This window comes from Ambystoma mexicanum, chromosome 1q (assembly GCF_040938575.1).
Source record: "Ambystoma mexicanum isolate Mex_15411 chromosome 1q, UKY_AmexF1_1, whole genome shotgun sequence".
NCBI lineage: Eukaryota > Metazoa > Chordata > Amphibia > Caudata > Ambystomatidae > Ambystoma > Ambystoma mexicanum.
This window is the reverse complement of record NC_090922.1, coordinates 1450932328-1450948551: the sequence shown is the minus strand read 5'-3', so window position 1 is coordinate 1450948551 and position 16224 is coordinate 1450932328. Positions and strand designations below refer to the sequence as shown.

At 41.5% G+C, this 16224-nt stretch overlaps 1 protein-coding gene across 4 annotated transcripts in view; it reads left to right on the top strand.

Annotated features, from left to right (window-relative positions):
• KIF2C (kinesin family member 2C) overlaps positions 1–16224 on the top strand; it is a 1350025-nt gene that overhangs the window by 115744 nt on the left and 1218057 nt on the right. Inside the window, exon 1 of one of the 4 annotated variants that reach the window (XM_069642338.1) lies at positions 3327–4396. The exons of 2 other annotated variants lie outside the window; for them this stretch is intronic. In XM_069642338.1, coding sequence (XP_069498439.1) covers positions 3443–4396 — 954 coding nt within the window. In that variant the 5' untranslated portion in view covers positions 3327–3442. Of the gene's footprint in view, positions 1–3326; positions 4397–16224 lie in introns of those variants that run through there. One more of the 4 variants, XM_069642337.1, reaches the window with a different exon arrangement.

Below are 16224 nucleotides of genomic sequence, written 5' to 3'. Positions count from 1 at the left end.
GTATACCGTATCTTCAAAGGTGATGTGTAACACACGGCTGGTTCTTTGGGCTGGACCTCTGTGCACTGTATGTATGACTCGAAGGGTAAGATGTCTGCAGATAGAAAATATGGGATTAATGAACTGGGTTATTGAATGTCTCTCTTCTTCCCTTTCTCTTCTCCTGTAGAACCCCAAAGGTTAACGCTCTCACCTTAGGTAAGTGAACGCCGTGCGCCATCTGCTTCGGGGCAGGGTGCTGTAACCAGTTTCTTCACTGGATAAGGGGAGCAGGCCTCTTGACTTCAGAGGACTGCTGTCCGTCGTTTACTGCACGAACTGTAAGTTTCGAGTAATTCTAATGTCTTTAAAAGTCTTTAATAATGATGTCTCTTGTTTTGCAGGGTTCCGGCGATGGCGGATGACGGGCTGAAGTGAGTTGAAGATGGAGCCTGTGTGATGAATAGAAGCGCCTGGAAGCACGCAAGTAAGCGCTTGTTGCCTGCTTCACGATGCGCTCTAACTCTTTTTATTTTGCAGGTACTAGTTCGGAGCGGCTGCAGGGTGCCGGAATACCCACTGGGTTAGATGTGGAAAGGAGTAATGGCACGTGAGTATTAAAGTTCCCCAATGTCTTTAAACGCACCTTGTTTTGTCTTTCGGATGCGGGATGCAGCGCCGAAGGCCTCCGGAGCTTGCGAAGAGTTGGTAAGCTTTTGTCTTTCAGATGCCGGAATGCAGTGCAAGACCTCTGGAGCGCACGAAGAGTAGGTAAGCCTTTGTCTTTCAGGTGCCGGAATGCAGCGCGAGGCGTTGGTGACAGCCGATGGACCAGGTAAGTGAAGCGCTGTCACTGAAGACCGTAATGCTAACCTGTTCTTTCTTGTCTTTATAGGTGTTGCTGAAGACTGGATTCAGGATGGTAAGTCTCTTTCCTTCGGCCCAGGATCAGATGCAGAAGACACGATGAGCGTTCTGCTGCAGAGGATGCAGAATAACGCAAAGCAAGATTCATCCATCGGGTGTGGTTTAAATAGCCTCCTGTAGTGCTTAGGTGTCTCCTTCCACAGCCACGCCTAGGTAAGAAAAGAGTTCCTGCTTTCCAGAAGAGTTCCAGTGTTCTGAACCTAGGGAGTGGCTCCTGCCCCACCCAACAGGAAAAGTAGTTCCAAACAGAAGAGGATCAGAGGCTCAACTGGCAGGCAAGTAAGCAGCATGGTCTGCTGCAGGTAAGTCCACCCAAGCATTATGAGCCCGGCTCTTCCAGCGCTGGGACTGGGCATATTTGAGCCTGGTGCCACTGGCGCCAGGACTGGGTCCAAAAGGTCCCAATTGGGACTGGTTGGCACTCGGAACCTGGGTTATGGATCTGCTTCCAAGGGAGTTGGGAAAACCCTGACCTTTTGGAAGCAGAGATCATGACAACCTCCTTGAAGAGGTGGTTCTCGCGTTCTTTTAGTAATTGTAGGAACGTGGGGGCGTGTCTGATGCTGACTGGGAGGAGGTACCATAATCTTGAGCCTAGGCAGAGGGGTCTCGTTTTCAGGTCCTTTCCTTTTTGCAGGGGCGGATTGAAAGTCTGAATGTTTCCTGGCTTCTAGTGGTGTGCAGTCCACCGGAGATGCAAAGTATCTTTGCAAGGTAGCTGGGTGACTTGAAGGCGCCGATGCAGCAAGTCTTGAAGGTGATTTGTGCGTGCAGTGGAGCTAGTGAATGTCTGAGGGCCAGGGTGAAGTGGTTGTATCTGTGTAGTCCCTTGATGAGGCTTGTGGCATCTTGTAGGACACTTCTCAGGTGCACAAAGGAAGGAGACCAGAGGGCATTGAGAAAGCAGGCCTTGCACATACTCCAGTCCCACTAGACCTGCAGTGTGAGTGCTTTAGTTTACATACTTTTTACTTAAGGGTAATGCACTCTCCACATGCTGACTGCCGACGAAATGTCTGTTTTCTTTAAAATGGTGCACGTCACCCTAAGCACACTTCATAGTTGGTGCAATGTTGACACCCTTAGACCAGCCATGCACAGTGAAACTTCTGTTTGCCGTTTAGTGCAAATAAAGTTTGCTTGCAATTAATGTCAAAAACTTTAATACATCCCCATACTAGCCAGCAACATGCTAACACTGATATCCAAGTTCGAATGAAAATAAACGCACTTAATCCATTGGGAGTAGCTCTGGAGCAGGAGCAGAACCACCCACACCATTATTCAAAGTGGAAGAACATGCAGCCCTGTGGATGTGTTTTTTAAAGACTTAGTTAGAAAATATTTGCTCCCACACACCTCATTATTTGTTAAAGCTGCTTTTGGTATGATTTGGTTCATTTTAGAAGGTTGTAATTATTGCAGCTCATGTAAGCATGCCACCTCATGTGGCTGAATAGGTTATTTGTGAGATGCTAGCCCAACGCAGCGTGACTTCAGAATATGATCTCGGAGCTCAATAAGTGATTCAAACAATCTTTTGTATCACAGTTGCTGAGCTTCATTTGAAGATCTCTGCGTAAAGGAGCAGTTTTTCTTAATTGCAACAATGGTTGTCAATCATGCTGCTTCTTCCAAAGTAACCCCTCTCCCAGGTACCCTTTTCGACTAATGTTCAAGTCTATATTTTACCACAAACTGAATGGTGATGCTATTTGGACGTTGGTGGCCATTTGGGAGGAAAGCAGCCTTTTTGCTTGGGTTGGTCTGTCCTGATTTATGATTGGGGGTGTATTGGAGGTAGGCAAAGGTTGACCTACCCACTGTGGAGGGGTTTTGGTACCTTGTCTAATTTAACCATTCACTTACTTGGAACAGTTTTTCTTTAGTCCCTTCTATATCCAGATGCTCAAGTGGATTATTCTTTTTAGGCTTAACTTTAAATCAGTTCTCCACATGCAGGCAACACACAATTCTTTGCTAGCCCAGTCCATTATGACTAGCCAGTGGTTGGGGGAGTGAAAATTGAGGCCCATCTCAAAGCAAGTGCTTGAATTGTTTTTTAAATTTGATTTTTCTCTTACTCATTCTGCCAGTAAGGTAGTCTGTGGTGGACATGCTTTCATAATGAACGGATGAACTCCTGCATCCAGGCCTCGCATTTCCAAATTAGTCGGCTTGTATTGTGGGTTTGTGAAATTCTTCCACTTGTGTTCACTGCTGGTGGGAGTCTGAGCCAAGAAAAATTGAACAGGTGTTTTTAAATTCCAATCTTGGTACGCTTGGTCACTATGACCAGGCGTGTTAAGTCAATATACCATTCACATGCCTCAGATGTTCTCATCTGAACTGAATTGTGACCTCAGTAATCTTACAATCTGTTGCTGTGATGTCATATTGCATCCTGCACTGCTGACTCTATTTTCAGTAGAAACCATCGCTTGCAGTGTGGGGGAGGAGTCCTCCTTGGAGGCTCTTCAATGAAGCCTTCCAAACTGGATTATTACTTTGCTTACCCTCCTTGGAACAGTCAACTATGAGGGGGAATAATCATCCAAATAGGAGTGTGACCAGTGACTTTGGTGTGGGAAACCTGCGATCTGGCGTTATGGACCAATATCTTTCTCAGAGGCCCCAATTTAGTCCAGACCTCGCGCATGACTCTGAACTGGGTAGACAGTGGACATCTGAAATCTCAGATGTAGTAACAAAGGGGATAGATTTGGCCCTATTGCGTATTGTTGGTGATCTCCAGTCAGATAAAGATTGGGGTATAGTCCTACCTGGAAGTAAAGAGCCTCTGTCTCCTGGAGCAAGACCAAAAAAAGATGCAGTACACAAAGCCCCACATCCCCCACCTGCAAGGAATCAGCCAGTTGGCACTGGAGCCAGATCTAAAACTCCACCAGTAACCTGTGAGCCCATGGAAGCACAAACCACCCAAACCGATGTATTGCAACCAGATTCAACCATGTTTCAAGGACTGCTTTCTCAGATTGACACCAGAATGAAGGAGATTGTGGATGAGATAAAGGGTGCGATGGAATCACTCGCCACGCGAGCCACTGCTTTGGAGAGTAACCAGAAGCTATGGGAAGAACAACTTTCCACCTTGCAAAAGCAGTGTGATGCCCTGAAGGAAGACTCTAAACTGTTGCATAAAAAGCTCGACCCAATGGAGGATGAAAGGAAAATGAGAAATCTGAGAACACTTAACTTTCCTCTTCCACCATTGGGAGGCAGCTGCACCCCAGAGGAGCAGTCTGTTGCTATGAAAGATGTTCTTGTAGCCAAAGATAAAATGCCATCCATACATACCTTTTTCCTTCAATCAAAGAATGCGATCGATAGATCTCGGAGCAGTCCCCTCCTAAAGGCAAACTCAACTCGGAGGTATGGAACAGATTGTAAAAGAGGTGCTTGGACTCGGAACCTATATGTTTCATCACCTGGAGCTTTTGTAGCTGCGTCCCATGAGGAAATAGCTGTGGCAAGTAATTGAGGACTTTCTATACCTGTTTAGAAAGGTACTCTGTGAACCCTGCATTTGCTCAGCTTTCTGTGCGTGGTTAGACCTAGGACCCGAATGGCATCCAGAAGCGTACTGTTATGAGGCTAGGGGTAGTCCAGTGATTTATGTTTTGACTTTTGTGTTTTTTTTCTTCTAATCACTTTGCAAGGAATTAATATAATGGATTTGTGCATTTGTTTATTCTGAAAACATAAATGTTGAACAAGTACAAATGAACATTTGTGTAAATACGTTTAACGCTTCAGTTACCAGGATCATGGGCAGTAATGAGAATTAATTTTTCTTATGGGAATTTCCAGACCTTGGGTGTTATTGGGTGCCTTTTCCCATTGGTCCATTGTTTAGCATCTTTTTCTTTGTAGTTGCACCACCACGATTTTACGGTTCCATGTGATATTTTCGCAGCAAAAATATCGCCATATTTTTGCGGCAAAAATAACACATGGACCCTGCGGGGGACACCCCCGCACCTAATATTTTCGCCACCAAAAATATCGCCTATGGCCGTTCCCGACGACCATATGTTCGGCGATATTTTTGCTGGAGAAAATATTACCTGATACCGCCTTTACAGTGCTTTTTCCAGTTCACTTTATTTACTTAACCCCTTCTGCTTTATCTTTATTTGAACAGTGTGTGTTTTTAGAAACGATACTGACTGCTTTAACTCTGCACTTGTGGAAAATGTAGAGAAATATCCTTCCGTGCATCGGATGTAGAATATTTCTTTATTAGGCTTCGCATTTCCTTGTAACTGCTGTTCCCTGATACCCTTGGGTCTGGAGTGCGTTATAAATAATAAAACAAACAACATGCCAAGGGAGGACAACGGCTGTTGGCACTTGCATCCTATCTTGTACACTGACTGCGTAGCTCGGCTCTTTGGATGTAGCACGATTTCAGGCCTCATTTGAAGTTAACGTGGCATTTGGCTAAATGGCACATGTAATCTTATCCAGTGAAAGATGGTTGCACTTTTAAGGTATCAGTATTTTGAATGGATTGTCCTCTCACAAATTTCTCATCTTTGGTTTTTTTCCATCCAGCATCCTCTGCTTTGGAAACCTTTTTCTCTGCACAGGGCGTTGTCGACTCGATGCCCCTTGATGGCCACTGTATGCTCTCGAGCATGACGTCACGGAGTGATCTATATAATTTGGTTTTTCGAAATGTCTACTCCTAAGACCAGCTTTAAGAGGTGTGTGTATTTTGGGACCCAAATGCCCGTTTCCCCTCTGGTGTCCAAAACGGAAGACTGCAGTGCCTGCCTTTCCATGGCAGGTCTAGGATGGAACACTTGATCAACTCTTTGAGAGATGCAAGTTGCCTTGATAACTCTCCACGAGGTGGAGTTTGCTACATTGGAACCTTCAGCTCATACCAAGGGTGTTTGAGTAGGGCTACAGAGTTTCTGGAATGGGGAAGGCCTTCCACAGTTTACCAGCAGGATGACTTTACTGATATTTTGGATAAGATACCTCAAAGACCTATCTTCCCTTTCTGTAATGCTCTAAAGAGTGTAGAGTAATGGCAAATTGGGGAAACCCCAGAGACCAATCCTGTTTCATATTTTTTTTTCTTCTAATCACTAAGATCTCACCAAAAAGTGGCATGGATCCAGGCGCCCATCTCCCGAATGTTGGTCGTGCAGGCAAACACATTATCCAGGGCCGCTACCTATCTGACTATTCCCCCTGACTGGGATGATGAAAGGTTTTATACTTTGACAAAAAGCTTTTTCTCTGCCAGTAAGTAGCATGGCTTTAAAATCCATTAATGCTACTTATGCATTGGCTAAACTTTCATTCACACTATGGGAAGTCATAGCTATGGCTGCAAACCACATCCCGAATGGGAGGAAAGGATGGATTGTTGGAAATCATGGATGGAAAGGAGGCCATGTGCCAGTCATTGCAGGCTGGGCTTGATTCTGCTGACTGTGAGCCATCAGTTTTGCGCAGGGTTGCATGGCTACTGTATGCAATGTAATAGTATATTGTGGTATTTTGCTATGGTGGTATTTTTAGTCGCGAGACTAATTTCAGAATACTGCCTAATTCCGTCACCAGGGCCACTAATAATACTGGACTGATACACTCTGAATAAATGGCTCATGTTTTCCTGTGATGTTTTGTCTACAACATCACTTATGCCATTTTGGCTGTGTTTCAACAAATGTAAAGCATGCATATTAAATATAAAACATTCATTCAGCCTCTTATTTACTCTGCCCCACTTTCTTAGCGCGCACTCTAACTATGCACACCGATAAGACTTAAATGCAGAATAGTACAATGAGACTAAATTACCTTTTCAAATTTATATTTATCATAAACGAGAAATATGCAAGTTACATAGTGACTGGTACACCCAATTTGTAATTCACAATATAATGTTTTTTTCTGAAATGCCTTTCAACGCTCCATCTGTGATAATGTGCAAAGCTCTGCCATATCAACCTTGGCTTCACAATAAAAGTTGGCAGGATAAATATACTTTGATTTGCAGCAAAACGTGGAGAAATACAGTGTACATGCGCATATAACCTCTCCATTAATGCAGCGCCTACAAATAAATTGATCTAATCTGTGCTTCATAGTATCACTCACTTCACACGCCCCTCAATTCAGCATAATTGCATATTTTAAACTGGCGATATTCCCTGACTCGACTTGGCAGTGACCAGGGTCCTTCACAGATCAGATTGCTCGAGACTTTGCAGCTCTTCTAATGATTGCCAAACCAGGAGAGACAGCCCAGCAGACAGTCAGCTTGGAAGCACTGGACTCAGTCTGCCCAGGAACCTGCACTTCTGCCTCCTCCATCAGTGAGTGCAAGAATGCCCAGAAACTCGGCCTCAAACCCTTTTCATAAAACCCCTGTCACTCAAGAGCACCTCCATTTGACCAGATCATCCCACTAAAACGTCATGTGATTTCCTCTGCCTTTTAGCCAAAACACACACTGCATTGCTGAATGGAACTTGCTACATTTCGTACTGCCCCACAACAATGCATGATTTTAGTATAACACATCTTCACATTCCTCAGCTTACAGCACAGATCCAGCCTGCACGTTTAAATTGTTTTTCTTTTCTATTTTCAGAGCATCATGCAATTCGGTCAATCTGCAGCCTGCTTCCATCATGGACTAATTTGCACTGAATGTTATTATGGGAATCAGTTGCATGTTAAATGGGGTTGGGCTAATTAGTGTTTGTTTCATGTTGGTAATATTTTTAGTGCATCTCAGCCCATTTAAAATGGCCTCATGGAGCAAAGTGATCATTCTCTAGCATGTGCTCTGTGCTGGAGACTCGTACTCTTGAGTCCATCATTGCGTCTCACACCCTTGGCCCTAGTTAAAATTCAAACCCTCGCCTTAATGTGAATAATAAAATGTGGAGTCTAGATGTTGAAATGCAGAGCCTAGATTCCTGAGTGTTTTTGTTTTGTTTTAATTTTTTTTTTTGTGCTGGGATACAACCCAAAATTACTGCAAGAAAAACTAACATAGGTGCTCTAAAACACATGTGCTTCTTCCAGCTTCAAAACGTTTTCAGTGTGATCTTGAGCACAATTTTATCTTAATCTTATCAGCCACAAACTAACATCATGCAACTGGTAATATTCATACGCAAGAACATTATGTATAATATTTGTTGAATATTTCTTTTTTCTATTTTAAATTAAATATTAAAGAAAAACATTCACTTTCAGAAAACTTGTCTATTAAACTGTGCCATTGGCCTCAGTCCGATGTAAGTCGGTAAACATCAATTTGTGATAATCAGTTTATAAAAATAAAGTCTTTGTAATTGTAAGAATCGCACAGGAAACTGTTCTTGGTGAAATGAACCTCCATCCGGGAACTTAGTCGGCATCATAATCTTCACATCTTTCAGGGTCATCTTCATCCCTCCCTTCTTCGGTACAGGGGGCTTTCCAGGGGACTCGATTCCAGTGGCATCCTCCAGGGATCCAGCGCTGATTTGGGGGGGGGGACATTATTTTTCTAGTTTAAAAAGAAAAGACAATTTAGGAATCGAGCACATCAAACCCTTTACTTTTTACTTTTCCTTTCTCATTGGGATATCTGAAATCCAATCAGTTATGCGCACGAATGCAAATTATACCAAATTACATAAAATACAGCCAAGAAATCCTTTTACCTGAAAAGAACCTGAATTGAGCAAATTAATATTGCATGGTATTTGTCAGGTAATATCTCAAACGCCACACTCTTTTCTTAGTTACTCATTCACATCTTTATTCACTAGCTTTATATACCCCCCCCCCCTTTTTTTAAAACTATTTTTGACGGCTGGTAATTCTATTTAATAGGTAAGCGCTTCACTTTTTTATTCTCAACACGATCTAGTCTTAATTCCATGTTTCTGGTGTAAGGGCGTAATTTGATTAACATAGACAAACGGTTCCACTGTTAATTCGGCCCTCCTTTTTAGCAATTCTGTAGACCACAGGTGAAACCTTATCTACAAATCTATATGGCTCTTGCCATGCTGCAGGAAGTTTTTGTTATTTCCGAAGGTAAACTTATATACCTGATATCCTATTTCACGTTCTCACAGATGCCTTCCGATCATGTCTTTGCTTTGTCGGCTGCCTTTTTTCCGAATTTCGCTGCGCAAATGTAGACTTGTATTGGAAGTGCTTTCTCAATTCTTCCGCATATTCATGAATTGTGGACGCTTTTACAAGCACCTGTTCATTTGTTTTGTAAATTAAGTGTTGTGGCAAAACTAGTTTTCTTCCTGTCAAGATATCATGGGAGCTGAGATTTGTTTATTTTGAAGGCGTCAACCTGAGGGCCTTTAGTACCAATGGAAGCAGCAAATCCCAACTAGATCCTGATTTAGCTACAAACTTTCAACATATCAACTATTGATCAGTTACACCGTTCCACTCCCTCTGAAGAGGAGCGCCGGTAAGAAATGTGTAGCTTGTGCTTCACACCCCAGATTCTCCATATTTATTGTTAATGCACTAGTGAAATGATTTCCACAGTCTCACGCTATACCAAACCTTGAATAAAAATGATTTGCAAGTAGTGTCTGCCGTTTGTGCACTGCAGTCTGGAGCTGGAATGCACTCCACCCATTTAGATATTAGACAAACTATGCTCAGCATGTACCAGTTTCCCCATGCTCACCCCCCCTGACATAGTCGACTTGTAAATCAAACCATGGGAGTGTCCAACCCCTTTACATTAATGGTGCCCTATAAACTGGTGACGCAGGTTGAAACTGGGAACACACTAAACGCCCTCTGGTGTAGAGCTCAACAATTTGGGACATGTATGGCCAATAGCCTAATCTTCTGAAATGTCCAAAGTTTTATGTGAACCTCTGTGCCCTGCAGTTATGGCATTGTGGGCATGATGTAACATCAATCACCAAAATGACAAAGGCACTACTCATTGGATTTGGCCTGTCACAGATTCTCTAATCAGTCCATCCTGTATCCCAATTATTCTTGTTTTTTTAATGGCACTCTTAATTCCTCTTTCCCTTTGCAGTCCTTCAGTCTGAGGATTTTGTTCTGCATCTAGAAAATGGTTGTAGAATGGGCCTATAATAAGATCTTCCTTTTGTGCCTTGATCAAGTCTTGATCTGGAGTATCAAAACTCCATTGTGCCACAGGTTTTGGAACGTGTTATTGCATCTACCTGTATTTCACCAAGCGGGTGTTCAATAGGAAACAACCCTTCCCCTGTCATCGCCCCTGCCCCCAATTACAGCTCCAATTTTGGCTAATTGATCTGCCTTTTCCTTCCTTATCCTCATCTGTTGTTTTGAAATGACCACGTAGTTTCCTCCAATGGGTTATCCAGTCATTTTCTGACACAAGTTTGTCTATAGCCTGAATCATCTTGCCATATTTAAGTGGCTTCTTATAGGTGAGCATGCCTTTCAACATCCAGCCAGGTAAATACTCCACAAAACTATTTCGCGCACAGATTCAGTGGCTAGAACTATTTCGTTGAGTATTTTCTACTGTTGTAGGTAGGCCAGTTCTGCCATTTGACTACTTTTGGGGCCTATCCTCATGCTTGCTCTTTAAATGTTGTCACATTTAAACCATGTTTCCTATTCCTGCTACACGCGCTTTTCCGTATAATTTTGTACATGGTATGCAGATCCATCTATATACACAGTTGTTAAATGCATGTTTCTTCGTTGAATGCCTTGTGAGGGCATTGCTCACATTCATTCAAATTTGTCTATAGCTGTGTGTCGGGTGCACAGAACAATCATGCAACTCTGCTAGTCCTTGGGCAACTGTGCTTTTTATTTTGTCCATATTGCACTTCTACAGGAAATCCTTGAAGTGCTAATGTCCAGGAAGTAATTCTTGACTGGAACAAATTCCCTGATCTGATTCTCTTGCTTAGTAAAAATTGCAGAGGCCAGTGATTTGTTTCCACAATTACCCGCTCCCCCTTGAATTATGCTGCGGATATTTTGTAATGGCACAGACTGTAGTCAGAAGTGCTTTTTCACATTCACTAAATTTAGTCTCTACCTGTGACGATATGCAAAGTTCTGCCAAATCAACCTTGGCTTTGCAACAAAAGTTCGCAGGATAAATATACTTTGATTTGCAGCAAAACAAAAAGTGGTACATGCACATTCAACTTCTCATCAGTAATGCAATGCCTACAAATGAACTGAATTATCTAATCTGTGCTAAATAGTATCGCTCACTTCACATGCTCCTCTATTAACAGCATAATTACCTAGTTTAAGCTGGCGATATTCCTTTGCTTTGCAGTGACCCAGAATCCTTCACAGAGCAGGTGGACTCACGAGTCCATCAATGAGTCCAGTTTGCAAAAATAAAGGGTACCTGAATTTAATCCCTGGTCCTTCAAGCAGTACACAGAAGAATATATAAAACAGCGGACCAGTGGATAGAGGATGACCATAAACACTTGCTCACTATTTTCTTTCAAAACATTTTGTCCATTTTATTCCAAAAATTGTTTTTAAGTTATCACATAATTCACTACGCAATTTTACTCAGTCTTTTCTCCACCCATTCGCATTCTACTTGTAGCAGTATGTCTTGATTTTACCCAAAATGAGTATCATCCGTCACTGTCCACAATTGTTCATTGACACAATATTAGGTTTGCTTCAATAGAAGTAACGCAGTCTGTATATTAACATTCCAACAGATTTTTAGGTCGACATGTGTTTTGGTTCTCGGGGCAGGACATCACAGATGGTGTCATTCTGTTGCAGCCTTCGTCAGGACAAGAAACGAAGTACCAATTGTGTCTTGTTTCACATACACTGGGGTGAGCCACAACATCTATAAAAATGAATAAAACATTCAGACATAATTGACATAATAAGCCTTTATAGTAATAACCGTATTGATGCTGCTTTGGTTTTTATGGACGCTGAGAAAGCATTCGACAGAGTGAATTGGGACTTTCTAGATTTTACTATGGAGAAAATGGGATTCGGACGTAGGTACAGAAGAGTGCTACGTTGTCTTCAGAATTCTGCATTGGGGCGTGTTTGGATTAATATGTCTGAAGCCTTTAAACTTAGATGAACACGACAGGGGTGTCCTTTATCACCTTTTTTTATTCAACATTGCATTGGAACCCTTAGTAGTTTTGATACGGAATGAACGGGGAATAAATGTCTTAAACTTTGGGACAAAGGAAGTGAAAGTGCTTTCTTATGCGGATGATATGGTAGTTGTACTTTCGAATCCTAAGAGGAGTAGTGTGGTTCTTAAAGAAGTGCTTGACAAAGTGGGCAAATATTGAGGTTACAAAATCAACTAGGATAAAACTGAGGTTCTCGCTATCAACTGCAATTGGGAGAGGAGATTTTGTAGGATGGAACTGTAGGTGGTCTGAAGTTAGAAATATTTGGGGGGTTTTCTGATCAAAGATGTGGAAAATTGTTCAATTTAATGTGGCTAAATTGTTAGATATCCTTAGATATTAGGAGATGGTTGAGATTAGATTTGGGTGAAAATGAATACAGTTAAAATGTCACTTTTGCCTAAAGTTTTGTTATGCAATTGGTTCCCTTATTTTTTCCAAAACAATTGCTTAAAGACCTTGACAAGTTTTTTCAAGATTTTCTATGGGGAGAAAGGAAGGCTCCAAAGATTCCTTCCTAGATATATTTTGCTACGGGATACGGAAGAAGCGGTTTTGGGTATCTGGATTTGGAGAAGTATTATAGTGGCTTTATTTTGAAAAAAAGCAGCCTTATACATGATTGAAGAAAAGGGTGTGGAACCAGTCTGGATGACTATAGAAAGGGAAGCACTATTACAATTTCGTTTAAGGAATGTCTTTTCAATGGGAAAATTGCATAAAGGGTCTTCTAAATTACCGACTATTAGGGTGACTAAAGACTTAATGTCGTGCTGGATACTTAACTTTAATGAAAATGTTTTTATGAATCTTAAGTCGTCCATTTGGTATAATCCGGCTTTGTAGATGGGGAACAGATTTCTATATTGGAGGAGTTGGTTCTCAAAAGGTGTGTTGTCATTGGATGATTTATTGCAAGATGGACACTTGCTGACCTTTTGAAGAGCTTCAAGTAGTGTTCCATTTGAGTGGAAGAGAGTTGAATAGATATAAAGAATTAGAAATTCTGTTGCTTCAAGTATTCAATATTTTGTCCATGCCATTGGAGAAGGAACCAGCGGGTTGGAATATGTTTAGCTCGTCGATACGTAATGTGTCTACATATTACAACTTATGAGGGAATGAGCTGCGGTAATGGAGTCTTGGGACAATTTAAAAGGGAAGTGGGAATTAGATTTGGATTGTGTAATTGATGATGCCTGGAAATATGTATGGAGGGTTGGATACAGCAGCAAGATGGACCTTAAGTTGTGGCTCATTCATCAGAAGGTTTTGAGGAGGTTATACTGGACTCCGGTGCGGATGTTGGCTTTGAGTTTAATAACTGATGTCTGTTGTGGGTGCAGGAGTGAGAGGGGGACATTAGTCCATATGTTGTGGTATTGTCCAAGAGTGTTGACCTTTTGGCATGAAGTATTGGATTGGTTGGACATTACTTTGTCAATCTCATTCCCGAGAAAGCTGTTAAGTTTTGATATTGGCAAAGAGTGGGCAATGCTTGAACTCGCTTGGATAGATGAGGTTTTAGTACTAGCGATGAAGCAGATCTTGAAGGTGTGGAAATCCCTGATAAAACCAATAGTGGAAGAGTGGATTATTGATGTGATTGTTATCTGAATTTGAGTTGATTATGTTTCGAAAGCAAGACAAGAAAGAAGACTATTGGTTTTTGTGGAAATCTTTCCTTGATTTGTATGGTAATGGGTTGCATAATGATGGTCAGGATTCATTAGTTGTTAGATCTAGTAATGTCAGTGGTAAGGTTTTGTCTTGTCTTTTGGTCTAACTGTTGAGAAGTATAGATAAATCTTGTACATGATATTATGTTGATAAGGTTGACATGTAATATTGTTGTGGTGATGATAACTTTGTTTTAGTGTACTCATTTCCTGGTATTTACAAATTATTTGTACCTGTCAAAATAAAAATAATAAAGAGAAACTCATGCCATCTATTTTACTATGCCCTCTCTTATTCTCAAATCGCACTTGATGTGTCAAAGTAATTCTCGGAAGTAATTACCCCATCTGACTCACCTCCACATTTCATTCATAGGGGAGATACAGATGTAATGGACAAATACCAACTCCACTTTCAGAGTCAACCGGTTTATTGTGTTTTTCCTATAAGGCAAGGAAAATTGGGTTCTCATACCCAATATTTCCAGTTCAAGTACCTTCATCTCTATCGCAGAAACTATTGTGAAGGCATAAGTTATATACGCACTCTAACTCGGACCACAGCCCCATATCTATTCCGGGTTCACTTCTCTCGCTTTCTTGTGCATATAACCAGTGTTCTCTCACGGTGTAGTGTAGGTTCCTTTTTAGTCACCTGTAATGTGTGTGTGTATATATGTATATGTGTATATATATATATATCAGAGATTTCCTTACCCTCCCTTTTTTTTCATAACTCTATCCCAAGTGAGTGTGTACTTACTGGTATAAGTCAGAGGTTGACCATCACTTTTCCTGGTAAATCAGTTTCAGGTGTGTGTGCAGAAGTATATTGCTGACACTCCACACTCTTCGCATGCCAAGTGTGCTGTGAAAGCTGGAAACAAGACCTTTCTTGTCAAGCTCCATAATCTATTATACCTGTTCTGCTATTTTATGTGCAGTCGTACACATTCCTAGCTGTTTATAACACCCCAGTTTGCTCCTTTCAGGATCTCGTGTACAATGTTAACTGTGACGTATGTCCCTGTTATGGGGACATTCCATATTGTTAGGCACAGCTATTCTGACCGCATGTCAGAACGGCGACATTTGAATTTCAACAACTCACTTCTTCATATGCTACGGTGAGTTTCCCGCCCATATTATGTGCTGCGATTCCAGGCATTAAGTATTGCAACATTTTGTTCAAATAGTTACGTTATTACAAGTCTCGTAAGATCACATCTGTGCTTACTTTAACTGTATCTTTAAATGCTACGCATGCGTTCATTCATTCTAGTTTCCTTATCTTGTCAAAAAGTTTGGCGTCTTCACTCCATCGCGGGCATGTTTACAAACGCAACTGCATCGCGTTCTTTCCGCTTTAAATAAATATGGTCAGAGGGAAGACTTCTCAAGGTTCGCCATGAAAACCTTTACGACTACTCAATAGCATGTGTCCTACAGTATACCAATTTCTAAACTGATGTTGCAAATACTGATACTTTATTTACTGGGGTGTCACATATAAGTCTCTACTGTGTTCTATTTCCGAGGGGTCAAGCACACACCACAACTAGTTTTCACAAACCTTTTAAAATTGTCTTCAACTAGTTTGTTAGGCTATACCCTCTCCATTAGTCTTTCTTTCAGATGCACTGCATGTTTGACAAACTCGTTTTTCAGTGCAATTATGACATATTCATAAAAATTACCCGTAGGGCAAGTTTTGTTGCAGCCCAACCGCATGGAAGCTCGAGTAGTGCAACAGGGTGTTCTTATCAGTGGGCTTCCTGTATAATGTTACCAGTTTGTCTTCTGCTTTCCTTATCAATAGATCAAGGAAACTCACTTCGGTCTTTCTCCATTCAATTTTTAATTTGATATTCTCGTTACAGGTGTTTAGCCATTCGTGGAATTTAATCAGTTTCACTTGGCCCCCTCCAGATATCTGTCACCCCACCAAATGTTGGCACAGTTCTGGATGTTGCTCTAGTTTGTTATTCCAAGATATGAACTTTTGCTCGTAGTCGGCCATGAATAAATTTGCAATTCGGGGGCAAATGTTTATATAAAGAATTTTCAGTCATTGCTAACAGAGCACACTCTGGGGTTATGAGAGACATAATTTTGTCCAAAAAAATCACCGAGTATTTCTAGACACTCCATTTGTGGTATAGAAGTGTATAAGGATTCACTATCCATTCTAACTAGAATTTCATCCTTGCTAACAGTCATATTTTGTGTGATCCATATCATATGAGTCCTTGACATCGGATGGCATCTGTTCCACAAATGGTTTTAGGAACACTTCCACGTACACTGATAGTAGCTCTAAAAGCTCAATCGCTGAGACGATTGGTCTTCCGGGGAAGATGCGGGAGGGGGGAGGGGATAGGGGATGGTTGATTTTATGGATTTATGGTAAAGTATAGAAAGCCGCCGCCTTGGGATACAATTTTAGTCAGAAAATGGCC